Raw genomic sequence first — 16,396 nt, forward strand, 5'->3', positions numbered from 1 at the left:
AGCTCTATTTCCATGCTCTTTTGCATAGCTGATTACATTCAGTTTGAATTCTGCAGAGTAAGACAATCGCTTACCGGTATTTATCTTTCTATTTTTTGACATCTTTATGGGCTCGGGTCCCTGTTGCATCTGCACACTCTCCACCTCTACCTCCAATTATGGCATCAGTTGATATCAGTAACAATAAGGCTCGTGATTGGAGGAAGCCTGTTTGACAAGGTATGGGCAGCTACACACCTGCACAGCTCCCTCCTCAGCTGACTTTGTGTATAAGATGCCCCTCGATTTTCAGTCTAACTATTTTAGAAAAAAATAGCGTCTTATACTTGGAAAAATATGGTAATAAAACCAATAGTTTCACAAAACAGTAAAACCAAAGCACAAAGCAGGTCAGGAGAAAGCGTGAGACTCTGTGGACTCTCAGGGCGGGGATTCCAATGTCGTGATGCCCAGATAGACAAACTTCTACTCTGGGCCACTTACACACAACAACGAGAATCACACAGTGACAGGCACTCACCTATGTGCGTCTGGGCCATGACATCGGCTAGCCTGTGGGCGGCACCGCTGCCCCCACTTTGGGTGGATGAGGAAGAGGTTGTGGAGGTGGTGGAGCCATGGATGGCCTGGCTGATCCAGTGCTCCATGTTGATGCTGCCCTGGCTGGAGGTGGGCGTCCCCTGGGAGTCACCCTGCACGGAGCCTTCATCTTCCGAACCAGAGGAGGTATCTGTGTGACAGGAGAGTTAATATGCAGAGAATTAAAGAAGCACATCCCAATCAAACACCACTAACACAGACCTACGTCACACATGGACAGTTTAAGGACTTTTGCTTTGAACACTCTTGAACTTATACCACTTCTTAGATCAGTTATTTTTTTAGTACAATGTCTTTTTCCTCCAAAACATCTTAAAATAAATTGCTACAAAAGTTTTCTTTTGGCCTTAGAATCTCGGAGATTTCCTCCGATTTCCTCCACTCACCAATTTCCTCCACTCAACAGTTTGGGAAGAAGCCAAATGTATTTGCATACACACATCAAGTGAGGTGGCCGAGGGGAGCATTTTCTCCGAGATGTTGAACCTTCATGGATACAAAGTGAGATGTATGTAGCCCTCTAGTCCCAAGGTGGTTCTCTGAGCTATAATTTACTTTTAAGTTCAGTTTGAGTGCAAGACAACCACGCACCTCCCCCAAAGAGTGAGTTATCAGTGAAGAAAATGGTGGAGAAGGAAGAACACACCTCACAAAGTATGTGCCCCCTACCTTCTCCAACAACCTACATGCTCAAAACCTTGCCCCCTTTGGTGAGAACAATAAATCATCACATTACACTTTATGATCAAACTAAACATATTTATTTTTACATTCACTTTTTAAATAATTTTTTAATTTTTCAATTACAGTTGACATATTAACTTAGTTCCAGGTGTACTCCCCACTGACTGGACATTACATAACTTACTAAGTGATCATCCCGATAAATCTCGTACCCATCTGACCCCATACATACTTATTAGAATAAAATTGACTATATTCCCTATGCTGAACTTTATATCCTCATGACTACTCTGTAACAACCAATCTGTACTTCTTAGCTCTTTCACCTTTTCACCCATCCCCCAATCTCCCTTCCACCTGGTCAAAATGTTCTCTTTATGAGTCCCTTTCAGCTCTGCTTGTTCATTTATTTTGTTGTTTAGATTCAGCTGTTGATAGATATGTATTTATTGCCATTTTAATGTTCATATTCTTATCTTTTTTCCTTCTTCTTCTTAGAGAATACCCTTTAGCATTTCATGTAATACTAGTTTGATGGTGATGAACTTCTTTAGCTTGTTCTTGTCTGGAAAGCTCTTTACCTGTTCTTCAATTCCAAATAACACCTTTGCTGGGTAAAGTAACCTTGGTTGTAGGTCCTTGCTTTTCATCACTTTGAATATTTTGTGCCACTCCCTTCTGGCCTGAATAGTTTCTGTTGAGAAATTAGGTGAAATCTTATGGGAGCTCCCTTGTGGATAACTAACGGCTTTTCTCTTGCTGCTTTTAAGATTCTCTCTTTGTCTTTAACCTTTTGCATTTTAATTATAATGTGTCTTGGTGTGGGCCTCTTTGGGTTCATCTTGTTTGGTACTCTCTGCACTTCCTAGACTTGTTGTATGTCCATTTCCTTCACCAAGTTAAGGAAGTTTTCTTTTCAAATAGGTTTTCAATTTCTTGCTCTCTCTCTTCTTCTTACAGCCCCAAATGTTGGTATGCATGAAGTTGTCCCAGAGGCTCTTTATATTACCCTCATTTCTGGGATTCTTTTTTCTTTTTGCTATTCTAATGGGGTGTTTTTTGCTTCCTTATATTCCAACTCACTAATTTGATTCTGACTTCATTTACTCTGTTGATTCCCTGTAAATTATTCTTTATTTCTGTTAGTGTATCCTTCATTTCTGACTAGTCCTTTTTTATGTTTTTCATGTCCTTTTTTATGCTGTTGAAGTTCTCACTAAGTTTCTTGAGCATCCTATAACATTTGTTTTGAATGTTGTATCTATTATTTTACTTGCCTTCATGGAGGTTTGTTGTCCTTTCATTTGGGACATGTTCTTTGCTCCTCATTTTGGCAGCCTCCTTGTGTTTGTTTCTATGTATTAGGTAGAGTTACTACATCTCCCAGTCTTAGTAGAGTGGCCTTACATAGGTGTTCTGTAGGGCCCAGTGGGGCAGCCTCTATGATCACCGGAGCTGGGCCTTCCTGTGGGCTGTGTGCACCTTCCTGCTGTAGTTTAGCCTTGATTGCTGTTAGTACATGAATGGAAGGGATTCACCCCCAGGCTGATCAGCTGAAAGGACTGACTGCGACCACTGACCTGTAACAAATGTGGGAGATCATCTGTGCAGGGGCCCACCCCACAGAGCAGGACTTACTTCAATGGGGCTCTGGTGCTCACTGAGTCCACCCTTTGATTGTGTTGCATGGAGGTGGTTGGATGGTGATGCTTTGATATAGTCTTTAGCTATTCACTGGGTGTACTGGTCCTAAGGCCTCCTAGGAGTTACAGGCAAGGTCAGCCGCTGACTGTGTTCTGCTGGGAGCCAACCAGCATGCTTTGTAAAGTAACCTGCAGTTGGCTGCTATTTGTGCTGGACTTAGAGGTTCCCAGGAGTGGCCAAGCTGTGAATCAAGGGAGGCTACTGCTAATGTCGGGCCTGGGGTCACTTAGTGAGAGGCAGGAGAGATGCTGAGGCCAGATGCTGCTTGTTTGAGAGTTTTTAGGAAAATCTGAAGCATGAGCCAAGACAGGCCATTCCTAAGGAAAAGCCACTGGGAACTACTTGGGTGGCCCTAAAAGTTGGATGAAATGGGGTCTCAGAGAATCACCAGACAGGGCAAACAGTATGAGCCAGGTTGATGTAGTCTCAGATATGGTGCCTGCCTGCCAGCTCTGTGGGTGGAGGGCTCATCAAAAGACAATGGCCTCTGCCAACACTTTTGTCTGGCAGAAAACTGCCCCCACAACCTCTCACCCTGATGCCAGGCAATTCAGTTCCTCCCTGTATGTCTCAGGTGCCTTTTAAGCTACTGGCCCAGTGGTAGAGCTCAGAGGGAGTGATTCTGAGTAAGTCCGTGCACAGGCCCCTTTGTCTGGCAGAAAACTTCCCCCACTACCTCTCACCCTGATACCAGGCAATTCAGTTCCTCCCTGTATGTCTCTGGTGCCTTTTAAGCTACTGGCCCAGTGGTAGAGCTCAGAGGGAGTGATTCTGAGTAAGTCCGTGCACAGGCCCTTTAAGAGTAACTGCCTGGGACTTTGGCAGCCCTCTGTCTTCCTCAGCCTCAATCCTCACTGGTTTTTATAGCCAGAAGTTATGGAGAATTCTCTTCCTGGAACTAGAATCCTGGGCTGGGAGTTCTGGTGTGGGGCTGGGAATCCTCGCTCCCAATGGGGAACCTCTGCAGCTGAGATATCCTTCCCAATTTTTATCCACCATACTTAGGGGTGGGATCAGCTTTCCATGTCTCTGCCCCTCCTACCAGTCTTGATGTGGCTTCTTCTTTATTTCCCTAGTTGTAGGACTTCCTTTCAGCCAGATTTCAGGTGGTTCTGAATGATGGTTGTTATGTAGCTTAGTCATAATTTTGATGTGGTTGTGGGAGGAGGCAAGCACCACATTTACCTATACCACCATCTTGACCAGAAGTCTACATTTATTTCTTCAATATTTTTTAATCATTTACTTTTCTATCTGTGAAAATTGTATATATTAGATTGATATAAAAATCACTTTTTCATTAAAATTATTAAAAACATTTTTTTATTTAATAACTTTCACTTAGTAGCAAGGTTTTCAAGAATGAATTACTGGTGAGTTTATTACACTTCCATGTAATCATGACATCTAGAATCCTAACTATAGGTAAGTAATGTCAGATGCCAGGAGGGAAAAATGGGCTATGAGTTGAAGTAGAATATTTAATGAAAATCAGAGAAGTGAGAGTTTATCTTAAATCAAGACATAAGACTTTTTTTTTAACACAACAATATTTGTAAAGGAATTTACAGTAATATTTTATTATCATCTTAACAGAGCCTCAGAACCTTTTTTAAGACTTTTGAGAAATGAATCCATACCAGACATTACCATCTCCCCAGAGAGATTTTTATGCCCTTTTACAGCCAGTTTTTCATTCCACATCCTACTTTTTTTACACACAAACCTACAGAACATTCCTCATGATACAGACACAAAAATCCTCAAAAAATATTAGCAAACAGAAACAAACAATATATAAAATGGATAGTACATTATGACCAAGTGGTGACCAGGATTATACATATAAATGTAAATTAAAGTTGATTTGACATTCCAAAGTAAAGTATTGTTATATTCCATATTAGTTTAATAAAGGGAGAAAAATCCCAAGTTAACCTTAAACATCACAGAAAAAGTACTTCACAAAAGCTAACACCCACTCATGAGAAAACCTCTCAGCAAAGCAAAAAAATACAAGGCATTTTCCCCAACCTGATATAGAGCATCCATGAAAACCAACAGCTAGCACTGTATTAATGGTAAAAGACTAAATACATTCCCCTAAGTTCAAGAATCAGGCAAAGATGTCCCTTCTTGCCACTTCTATTCAATGTTCTCTGGAAGGTTCTAGACAGTGAAATAAAGCAAAATGAATAAATTAAAGGCATCCAGATTGGAAAGCTAGCAGTAAAACTATCTTTATTCACAGATGACATGATCTTTGTATGTAGAAAATCCCAAGGAACATACCAAAAAATTCTTGCATTAAGAAATGATTTTAGGAGGGTCACAGGATACAAGATAAAGACACAAAATATCTTTATATATACATATACTAGCACTGAACAATATGGGAATTAGATTTTAAAAATTCCATTCACAAAAGCATCAAAAGAGATAAAACCTTTAGCAATACATCTAACAAAAATTCAAGGTAATATCTAATAAAATCCTAGAGGCTTTTCTTTTTTTTTTGAGAATTGACAGCTTATTCTAAAATTCATTTGAAAACACAAAAGATCTAGAATAGCCAAAATAATTTGAGAATGAAGGAGGACTTCACTATCTAATATCAAAACTTACTATGAAGTTACAGTTATCAAGACAGTGATATGAGCACGAGAATAGAAATATATATGAACAAAATAGAACTAAATCCAGAAATAAACTCTTACATTTGAAGTCCATTTATTTTTGACAAAGTTCTCAAGGTAATTTAAAGAGAAAAAGATAATCTTTTCAACAAATGTTGCTGGGCAACTGGGTATTCTCATATCAAAACAAACAAACAGAAAACAATACCTCATAGATCTTGCCTCACACCATAAACAAAATGAATTCAAAATGAACCAGAGACCCAGAAAGAACTAAAACTATGAAATTTCTAAAACTTCCAAAAGCACAATTCATAAAACAATAATCAGTAAACTGAACTTTGTCCAAATAAAAACTCTTAAGCTTAAAAGGGCGCTACTGTTTTCCTGCGAGTAATGGAACAAATCACCACAATGTCAGTGGCTCACAACAACACATTTATTACCTCACAGCTCTGGAAGTCAGACTCTACATCCCTGGGCGGCCTTAGGGGAGACTCTCTAGCCCTTGGCCTTTGCTAGAGGCACCTGCATCACCTGCACCCTTGGCTCTTGGCTCCTTCATTTATCTGTAAAGTGTAACCCTCCAACCTCTGGTCCTACTGTTTGTTTGTTTTTCCTGACTTTCACAGTCTTCCCTCTCTTATGAGGACCTCCTCTGCCCAGTTATATTGATATATAATTGATATAAGTTTAAAGTATGGCATAATTGTTCGACTTATATTGTGAAGTGGTTACTATAATTAACTTTAGTTGGCATCCATCATTTTACAGATACAAAAAAAGAAAATGCAAAAAAAAAATTTCTTCTTATGATGAGAACTCTTAGAACTTACTCTCTTAATTTTCATATTATTTCCTATAACAGTGTTAATTATAGTCATCACATTGTACATTACATGCCTAATAATCTATCTTATAACTGGAAGTTGGTACCTTTTGGCCACCTTTCTCCAATTCCCTGTCCTCCTACACCTGGCCTCTGCAAACCACAAACTATCTATTTTTCTATGAGGTTTATGCTTTTGTTTTGTTTTTTAGATACCACATATAAGTGAGACCAAATAGTATTTGTCTTTCTCTGTCTGAATAAGGACCTTTTTGATTACAGTTGGTGCACCCCGTTAGTCCAGGATAACTGCCCATCTTAGGACCTTAATCATATCTGCGAAGTCCCCTTTGCGATGTAAGGTAATATACACATTGAGCAATTAGAACATGGATATTTCGGGGAGGGGGGGGGAGGGCATAAATCTGTTTACCACAGGCACCATTAAGAAAAAGAAGGACAAATTATAGTTTGCAAATTGTATATCTGATAGAGGACTTGTATTCAGGTTATATAAAGATTCTTAACCAGTAAGAAGACAAAAAATTTTTTTTTAAATGGGCAAAAATTTGAAGAGACATTTCAACAATAAATATACTAATAAAAGGGTAATATGCTAATTAGACTGGACATCTGGACAAAGTCACAGTGGCAGGGGCCGAGGCAGAGGCGTTTAGGGACAATCAGGCCGTCAGGGGAGCAGTTAGGGGGCGGCCAGGTCGGCAGGGGCAGTTAGGGGGCAGCCAAGCCAGCAGAGGGGTAGTTAGAGGGCAATCAGGCCAACAGGGGAGTAGTTAGGGGGCAATCAGGCTAGCAGGGGACCAGTTAGGGGACAATCAGGCCAGCAAGCAGATGCAGTTAGAGGTGATGAGGCAGGCAAGCAGGCGAGCGGTTAGGAGCCAGCGGTCCTGCATTGTGAGAGGGATGTCCGACTGCTGGTTTAGGCCTGATCAGTTGGATACCCCCCGAGGGGTCCCAGATTGGAGAGGGTGCAGGCTGGGCTGAGGGACTCCCCCCCAAGCACTAATTTTGTGCATCAGGCCTCTAGTCCTATATAATAAAAGCCTAATATGCAAATCAACCAAACGGAGGAACGACCGGTGGAACGACCGATCGCTATGATGTGCACTGACCACCAGGGGGCAAACGCTCAACACAGGAGCTGCCCCCAGCCCGCAGGACCCAGGTCAGCCACAGTGGGTGCCAGTGGGGGCCCTCTGATCACCCTGCTGGTCGCCCCGCAGATTAGCCCTGATCGCCGGCCAGGCCTAGGGACTCCACTGTGCATGAATTTCATGCACTGGGCCTCTAGTATACAAATAAGCACATAAAAAGATGCTTAGCTTTATTTAGGAAATGAAAATTAAATCACAATGAGATACCATTTCACACCCACTAGAATGACTATAATAAAAAATACAGATAATACTGAGTTGGTGAGAAACTAAAATCTTCATACATTTCTGTTGGGAATGTAAAATGGTGTAGCAATTATGGAAATAATTTTGCAGCTCTTAAAAGTTAAAGTTACCATAAGTCATTAATTTTACTCCCAGGAATCTACCCAAGATAAATGAAATTGTAAGTATACACAAAGATATGTACATAAATGTTGATAGCATTATTCATAATAGCCAAAAACTGGAAACAAGCTAAATATCCATTAACAAGGAATGAATTAACAAAATGTGGCATATCTAAGGGAAAACAGTTCAGCAATGAGAAGGAATGCATCCTACAACTCAAAATGCTACAACATGGAAGATGTTCAAAAACATTATGCTGAAGAAGCAAAATGCAAAATAATCTATTTCATGATTTCATTGTGAAATGTTTAGAATATTTATAGAGGCATATAAATCAGATCAATGGGCTGGAGAATGGGAATTAACTGAATATGGGTATAATGAAACTTTTTTGGGTGATGGAAATGTTCTAAAACTGGATGATGGCAATTATTGAACCATCTGGCTATTTTTTAAACACTTACAATGGGTTAATATTATGGGATCTAAAGTATACATCAAAAAAAGTATTAAAAATAATACCTTTCCTGAGGAATTATGTCCTGTAAGAGCTGGGCATAACATTCTGCAAATAATAACAGTATCAAATTGGTTGATAGTGTTTGACAACTTTCTAATGATTATTTAAGAAGTATATTTTTTTAAATCTCCAATAATTATTCTTTTTAAAAAAATATATTTTATTGATTTTTTACAGAGAGGAAGGGAGAGGGATAGAGAGTTGGAAACATCGATGAGAAAGAAAAAACAGCTGCCTCCTGCACACCTCCCACTGGGGATGTGCCCGCAACCAAGGTACATGCCCTTGACCGGAATCGAACCCGGGACCCTTCAGTCTGCAGGCCGACGCTCCATCCACTAAGCCAAACCTGTCAGAGCCAATAATTATTCTTAATTTTTCTACTTTCCCCTTCCTTATGTGTTTCTGCTTTATAAGTTATAATGCTCTATTTTTAGGTATTATGTATGAATCTTCATTCTTATGTCTTCCTGGTGAATTGCTCATTTCTCTTTATATCTTATACTACTTGGTCTTGTTGTCTATCTTGTCAGATATTAATATAGACTTGTTTACCTTCTTATGCTTAAAATTGCATTCATATTTTTCATCATTTTATTTTTAACTATCCTTATTTTTATATTTAAATGTGTCTCTTATAAACAACATATAGATGTATTTATTTTTCCTTTTTACCTAGTCTGACAATCTCTATCTTTTAATTGGGTGTTTGGTTCATTTACATCTATAATAATAAAAGCGTAATATGCAAATCAACCAAACGACTGAACAGCAGAACGACCGCCCGGACGACCATGCTATGACACCCACTAGCACCAGGCCAGCCAAGGAGAGTGTAATGCGATTGGTCGGGGGCCCAGCCATCGCCCCATGATTGTCCTGCAGAGGGAAGCCCAGGCCACCAGCCAGCGGTGCAATCAATCAATGGGGGGGCTCCATGATTGCCCCAAAGAGGTAGATCCAGGCCACTGACTGGCGGGCTGTGGCGGGTGGGCGGGGCCTCTGTCTGCGGGGGTGATCCATTGCAGGGCTCATGGACTGTGAGAGGGAACAGGCCAGGCTAAGGGACCCTGTGCCCTGAGTTCACGAATTTTGTGCACTGGGCCTCTAGTCTATTATAATCATTGGTATAAGTGTGTTTAAAGTTAAGATTTTACTACTTGTTTTCCTATTTATTCCTCTTATTTCTTATCTCTGTTGATTTTCCCTGACGTCTTTTCTATTGACAACTTTTTAAGAGTTTCATTTTATGCCCTATATTCTCACATGTATCTCTTCCCATGCTTTAGTGGTTGCTCTAGGGCTAAAAATATGCATCCTTGATGGCTCTACATTGGGTCAATATTGTAACTGCTCTTCAAACCTACAAACTTCAAACTTCTTCCTACTTCAGAAATGTAATAACCATACAACAGCATAATTAGATTTATCTGTCCTTGTCTTTTGTATAACTATTGTTTTAAAGCAAATTATAAAGGGGCAAGATAGTATGTTATGTTTTTTCAGCTATTCATTGTTTCCAGTGTTCTTTCTGTTTTGCAGATGTAAGTTTTCATCTCATATCCTTCCCCATCAGCTCATATGCCATTGCTGGCATGTTTGCAGAGCAGTTCTGCTGGCACCGTGTTCTCTCAGTTTTCAAGGTCTCATTATTGCTTTATTTCCTTTAACATCCTTGCTTACAAAGGATATTTCACTGGATATGAGTTGACAGTTTTTCCCCTTCCGTTTAGGACATTAAAGGTATCTTTCCATTGTTTTCTGGCTTCTATTATATCTTCATAATATTATATTATCTCATACTAGAGACCTGGTGCACGAATTCATGCATGGGTGGGGTCCCTTGGCATGGCCTGCAGGGATTGGGCCGAAACTGGCAGCCCAACGCCGCCTGCCGCTCCTGCCTGCTGCTCCCGCTCATCCCAGCCCCACTGTGCCTGCCGAGGGCTCACACCCAGTCAGTCCTGATCGGGAGAGGCTCGCACCTCCATAGTGGCGCTCGCCAGCCATGAACCCTGTGTCTGACACCCATCCCGAGGTGGGTGGGGGGGCCGAGATGCAATCAGCCCTCCAGGTAGTGGGACATCCTTGCTGACCTGGGATCTGGATCAGTTCAGCTGACATTCAGGCCAGTTGTCAGGAGTCACCTGGTGGCCGCTTTTATATCGTTTCTTCCTTGCAGAGTGTCTAGGGAGGGGAAGCAGCCGCAGCGCCCGAGGCCGACTTCCAGGAGGCCAGTGACTCTGTCAGGATTATGCCAGTGGTGCTGGTCCGTCAGTGCCTGGCCTGTTCTCTGGAGATTGGACCTGCAGGACTACTGAGGGAGTGAGTAGCTGCCGCCGGGGTGGGCCACCAGGAAGGGTCAGTCAGCTGAGCAGCACTCCTGCTGTGGGAGCGCTGACCACCAGGGGGCAGCTCCTGTGTTGAGTGTCTGCCCCCTGGTGGTCAGTGCACATCATAGCAACCGGTCAACTGGTCAACCAGTCATTCGTTTGCTTAGGCTTTTATATATATAAGGTGTCCCAAAATTCACGCAAGATTTGAATTTTGCGTGAGCATTAACAACAACAACAACAAAAAATAAAAGCCTAATTTTACTTGGTTTATTGAAGATATTTCACATATGAGTTGACAGTTTTTCCCCTTCCGTTTAGGACATTAAAGGTATCTTTCCATTGTTTTCTGGCTTCTATTATATCTTCTTAATATTATATTATCTCATACTAGAGACCTGGTGCACGAATTCATGCATGGGTGGGGTCCCTTGGCATGGCCTGCAGGGATTGGGCCGAAACTGGCAGCCCAACGCTGCCTGCCGCTCCTGCCTGCCGCTCCCGCTCATCCCAGCCCCACTGTGCCTGCCGAGGGCTCACACCCAGTCAGTCCTGATCGGGAGAGGCTCGCACCTCCATAGTGGCGCTCGCCAGCCATGAACCCTGTGTCTGACACCCATCCCGAGGTGGGTGGGGGGGCCGAGATGCAATCAGCCCTCCAGGTAGTGGGACATCCTTGCTGACCTGGGATCTGGATCAGTTCAGCTGACATTCAGGCCAGTTGTCAGGAGTCACCTGGTGGCCGCTTTTATATCGTTTCTTCCTTGCAGAGTGTCTAGGGAGGGGAAGCAGCCGCAGTGCCCGAGGCCGACTTCCAGGAGGCCAGTGACGCTGTCAGGATTGTGCCAGTGGTGCTCGTCCGTCAGTGCCTGGCCTGTTCTCTGGAGATTGGACCTGCAGGACTACTGAGGGAGTGAGTAGCTGCCGCTGGGGTGGGCCACCAGGAAGGGTCAGTCAGCTGAGAAGCACTCCTGCTGTGGGAGCGCTGACCACCAGGGGGCAGCTCCTGTGTTGAGTGTCTGCCCCCTGGTGGTCAGTGCACATCATAGCAACCGGTCAACTGGTCAACCAGTCATTCGTTTGCTTAGGCTTTTATATATATAAGGTGTCCCAAAATTCACGCAAGATTTGAATTTTGCATGAGCATTAACAACAACAACAACAAAAAATAAAAGCCTAATTTTACTTGGTTTATTGAATCAGATTCTAATATCGGTTGCCCTTTGATTTCAATTCCTTCAATTTGATAAGCATTACCAAGTACCAATTATGGCCCAGGAGCAGGGACAATGAAGACCAATGAAGATCACAGCTTTGTGTATGTGCCAGCAAAGCCGTGGAGGCCATTTACCTGATGTGTTATTCCATATATAACCCTATACGGTATACTTTATGAATCAATAAAAAATTTACAATTTTTCATTATAAACCTGTGTTTTCTATCAAAATTACTTCTTGCGTGAATTTTGGGACACCCTATATAAGATACCTCATAATCATATATCTCATATGAAGATATGGGCAATTATTCATAATTGTTCTCCAGTCTATAATGTATCTGTTTTCCTCTGATGAGTTTTAAGATTTTCTCTTAATCTTTGGATTTCACAGCACACTGACTTTTATGAATTTTAGGTTTGATTCTTTTTAGACTTATCTTGCTTGGGGTTCACTGAATTTCTGAATCTGTATGTGGAAATTACATCAATCTAAGAAGTTTTTGACCCTCATTTCTTCAAATAGTTTTCCTGCCCTTTTCTCACACTCTCTTCCTTCTTGGATTCCAATTACAAGTATGTTAACACCGTTCCACAGATGCTTGAGGTTCTATTAACTTTACTTTAATCTTCTGTTTTTCTGTTCTTACGTTTGGTTCACTTCTCTTGATCTCTCTTAAAGTTCAAAAACTATCTTTTTATCCATCCGATGTTAAACTGATCCAGTGCAATTCCATTTCAGTATTATACTTTTCAGTTTTAGAGTTTCCTTTAATTTTAAAAATATTTCCCTTTCTCTGATCAACTCAAATATTAAGACAATATTGTTTTTTTACTTCTTTGACATATTTTCACTTGATTCCCTGGATAAATCTTTTACAATCAGATCTGAAAACCCCATCTTCCTCTATATCAGTGGTTCTCAACCTTCCTAATGCAGTGACCCTTTAATATAGTTGCTCATGTTGTGGTGACCCCCAACCATAAAATTATTTTCGTTGCTACTTCATAACTGTAATTTTGCTACTGTTATGAATCGTAATGTAAATATCTGATATGCAGGATGTATTTTCATTGTTACAAATTGAACATAATTAAAGCACAGTGATGAATCACAAAAACAATATGTAATTACTAGAGGCCTGTTGCATGGGCCTTCCCTTCCCCTGGCTGCTGGCACCGGTTTTCCTCCAGCACCGGGGACCCAGGCCTTCAGTCTCCGCGGCTCCGGACAGAGCCTTCAGTCCTCGCAGCTCCAGACGGAGCCTTCAGTCTTCGCTCCGCCGCTTCGCCCCTACATATGCAAATTAACTGCCATCTTTGTTGGGTTAATTTGCATACTCTCCTGATTGGCTGGTGAGAGTAGGGGAGGGACAGTTAATTTACATGTTTGTCTAAGAATATATGTGTTTTCCGATGGTCTTAGGCGACCCCTGTGAAAGGGTCGTTCGACCCCCAAAGGGGTCGTGACCCACAGGTTGAGAACCGCTGCTCTATATCAAACACATACCCAAGTGCTTTCCAACAGAAATGTAATGGGAGACTCAGATATAATTTTAAACCTTCTAGCAGCCACATTATAAAATACATGAATAGGAACAACTAACTTAAATAATATATTTAACATAAAATATCCAAAATATTGTTTCAACATGTAATAAATATAAAAGTTAATGAAATATATTCCAGTCATATTTTCAATACAAACTCTTCAAAATCTGTATTTCATGCTTATAGCAAATACAACTGAGACAAGCAATACTCTGTGTTCTTGACAGTGGATCAGTGGCTAGCTACAGAGAGCAACCTGGAGCCATCTCGTGTTGGTTTTCTACTGATTCCTTTTTCCATAGCCACAACTTACACCTCCTGTTTCTCTGTATACCTAGTGATTATTTATTGAATATAAGATGCTGTGGGTGGTATATTTCTCTGTATACCTAGTGATTATTTATTGAATATAAGATGCTGTGGGTGGTATATTTCTCTGTATACCTAGTGATTATTTATTGAATATAAGATGCTGTGGGTGGTATATTTCTCTGTATACCTAGTGATTATTTATTGAATATAAGATGCTGTGGGTGGTATATTTCTCTGTATACCTAGTGATTATTTATTGAATATTAGATAGTGAATTCTATCTTACTCTGAAGCCTTGACTTTTACTTTAGCATTTACTTCGATTACTGGTTGATTCTCTTGACCTTGAGCAGACATGGAGCTATTTTTGGCTAGCATGGATCTTTGGAAAGCTTCAGCCCCTTTATATCCCATGAACTTGGATCTCAGCCCTCCTCAACTTAGCAGGGTGGCCATGCTTGCTCAGACTCCCATCTCTGTGCCACGGTCTCAAGATTTCCCCAGGCAGAGAACTGGGAATCGTGGGGCTCACCTCATGGGCTTTCCTGCTCTCAGTTCAGTCCTGTGCTGCTTGAGATCCACAGAGTGTAATGATCCTAATAACATCTTTTCCAGACACTATGACATTCGTCAGCAACCACTCATTTCATGCAGAGAATATAAACTCCAGAAATATTCCTTGCAGAGCAGTTGTCATGAAATGAGTTCTAACAAGTTACCAGCAACCAGAAAGAGAGAAAATGAGCCAAGATTCTGTTCAAGCAAGGACGGTTATAAAGAGGCATTTATGACTGTACACAATTATTTCATGTGACATTATCACTAGAACTCCTGAATGACAGTTTACAAAATGTATTATATGGTGTACATGAAACTCCTAGTCAAATAATTAAATGCAAATGTTACACTCAAAACAACGTGACTGATAATATTCTTTATATTTTGCAAAGACATTTCTACAAGATTTGTTTTCTGAAAGTTCTGGCTTTCATCATGTATGACACTAACATTTCTGAAGATTGATTTAACACGGAGAAAAGCATATACATGAATAATAGCTTAACTTCTTGCATTTTAAACTCAACATTTCTCAAAAAAAGTAGTTCAGAAATATGTCCATTTTCCTGAATATGCCCAGTTCCAAACATTTGGTCAAAAATATTTTAAGCTGGAAAAAAATATATTTTAAGTTGGTTTGTTGGTAAGCCCATTCTGTTTGTTGCACAAATAAATATAAAACTAAAAATTTCCACTCCATTATAAAATTTTGGCTAATTATAATGAACTAAATAAACAGAATTGAACATGTTAATTATGCTGATTTTTAAATAGTCCCAAATTACATTGAGGCTCAGCATAAAGAAACAAAGGAAAGTAAGTAAATTGGCCAAAAATTTTTTGCCAAGGATACTGTATTGTTGAGATGAAGAACATTTGTTGGACTATTTTTAAAACAATGACTAAGGAATACACTATTTATATGTTTTGTCTTATAAAGCTCAAGACTTTTACCTTTAACTGCATGCAAAGTTGAATACTTAAGAGCTGTTTGGAGAATTACTAAAGATACTTTATCACATCTCTGAGTTGAAGTGGGATCTTCATTACCCTCACTGCTTGCAAACACTCAGGGTTAATCCTCAAAGACCTCCAAAAGTGTTGTATATGTTCAGCTATTCTTATTGCACCTTAAGTTTCTCTTGTGAACAAAGATAGTGGCATTCAAAACTGCACAAAGTAGTGTGCAAGGTAACTTAGGTGTGTAGAAAAGAAACTTAGGTTTGGCAACAATGACATGAATAATGCTAGAACCAAAATCACAGAAAAGCAAACATCAAGTAGATTGGGCTTAATTCTTCATGTTTGTAATAAATAACCTGGATGATTTAGCTGTGTGCCTCACTTTGGTTTTGTAGTTCATGAGCTATACACTATAATTATTTGAGTAGAGTGAAACAGAGAACTTAGAAACACATACCCAAGTGCTTTCCAACAGAAATGTAATGGGAGCCTCAGATATAATTTTAAACCTTCTAGCAGCCACATTATAAAATACATGAATAGGAACAACTAACTTAAATAATATATTTAACATAAAATATCCAAAATATTGTTTCAACATGTAATAAATATAAAAGTTAATGAAATATATTCCAGTCATATTTTCAATACAAACTCTTCAAAATCTGTATTTCATGCTTATAGCAAATACAACTGAGACAAGCAATACTCTGTGTTCTTGACAGTGGATCAGTGGCTAGCTACAGGGAGCAACCTGGAGCCATCTCGTGTTGGTTTTCTACTGATTCCTTTTTCCATAGCCACAACTTACACCTCCTGTTTCTCTGTATACCTAGTGATTATTTATTGAATATTAGATAGTGAATTCTATCTTACTCTGAAGCCTTGACTTTTACTTTAGCATTTACTTAGATGGTGAATTCTATCTTACTCTGTTGAGCAGACATGGAGCTATTTTTGGCT

The 16,396-nt window shown here is 40.3% G+C and overlaps 1 protein-coding gene across 1 annotated transcript in view; it reads right to left on the reverse strand.

Annotated features, from left to right (window-relative positions):
- The window catches only part of DIP2C (disco-interacting protein 2 homolog C), a 180,808-nt gene that overhangs the window by 133,479 nt on the left and 30,933 nt on the right, over positions 1–16,396 (reverse strand). Inside the window, exon 5 of the mRNA XM_014549632.1 lies at positions 521–730. Within this exon, the coding sequence (XP_014405118.1) occupies positions 521–730 (210 nt within the window). The remainder of the gene's footprint in view (positions 1–520; positions 731–16,396) is intronic.

This window comes from Myotis brandtii, unplaced genomic scaffold, assembly GCF_000412655.1.
Source record: "Myotis brandtii unplaced genomic scaffold, ASM41265v1 scaffold562, whole genome shotgun sequence".
Taxonomy (NCBI): Eukaryota; Metazoa; Chordata; class Mammalia; order Chiroptera; family Vespertilionidae; genus Myotis; species Myotis brandtii.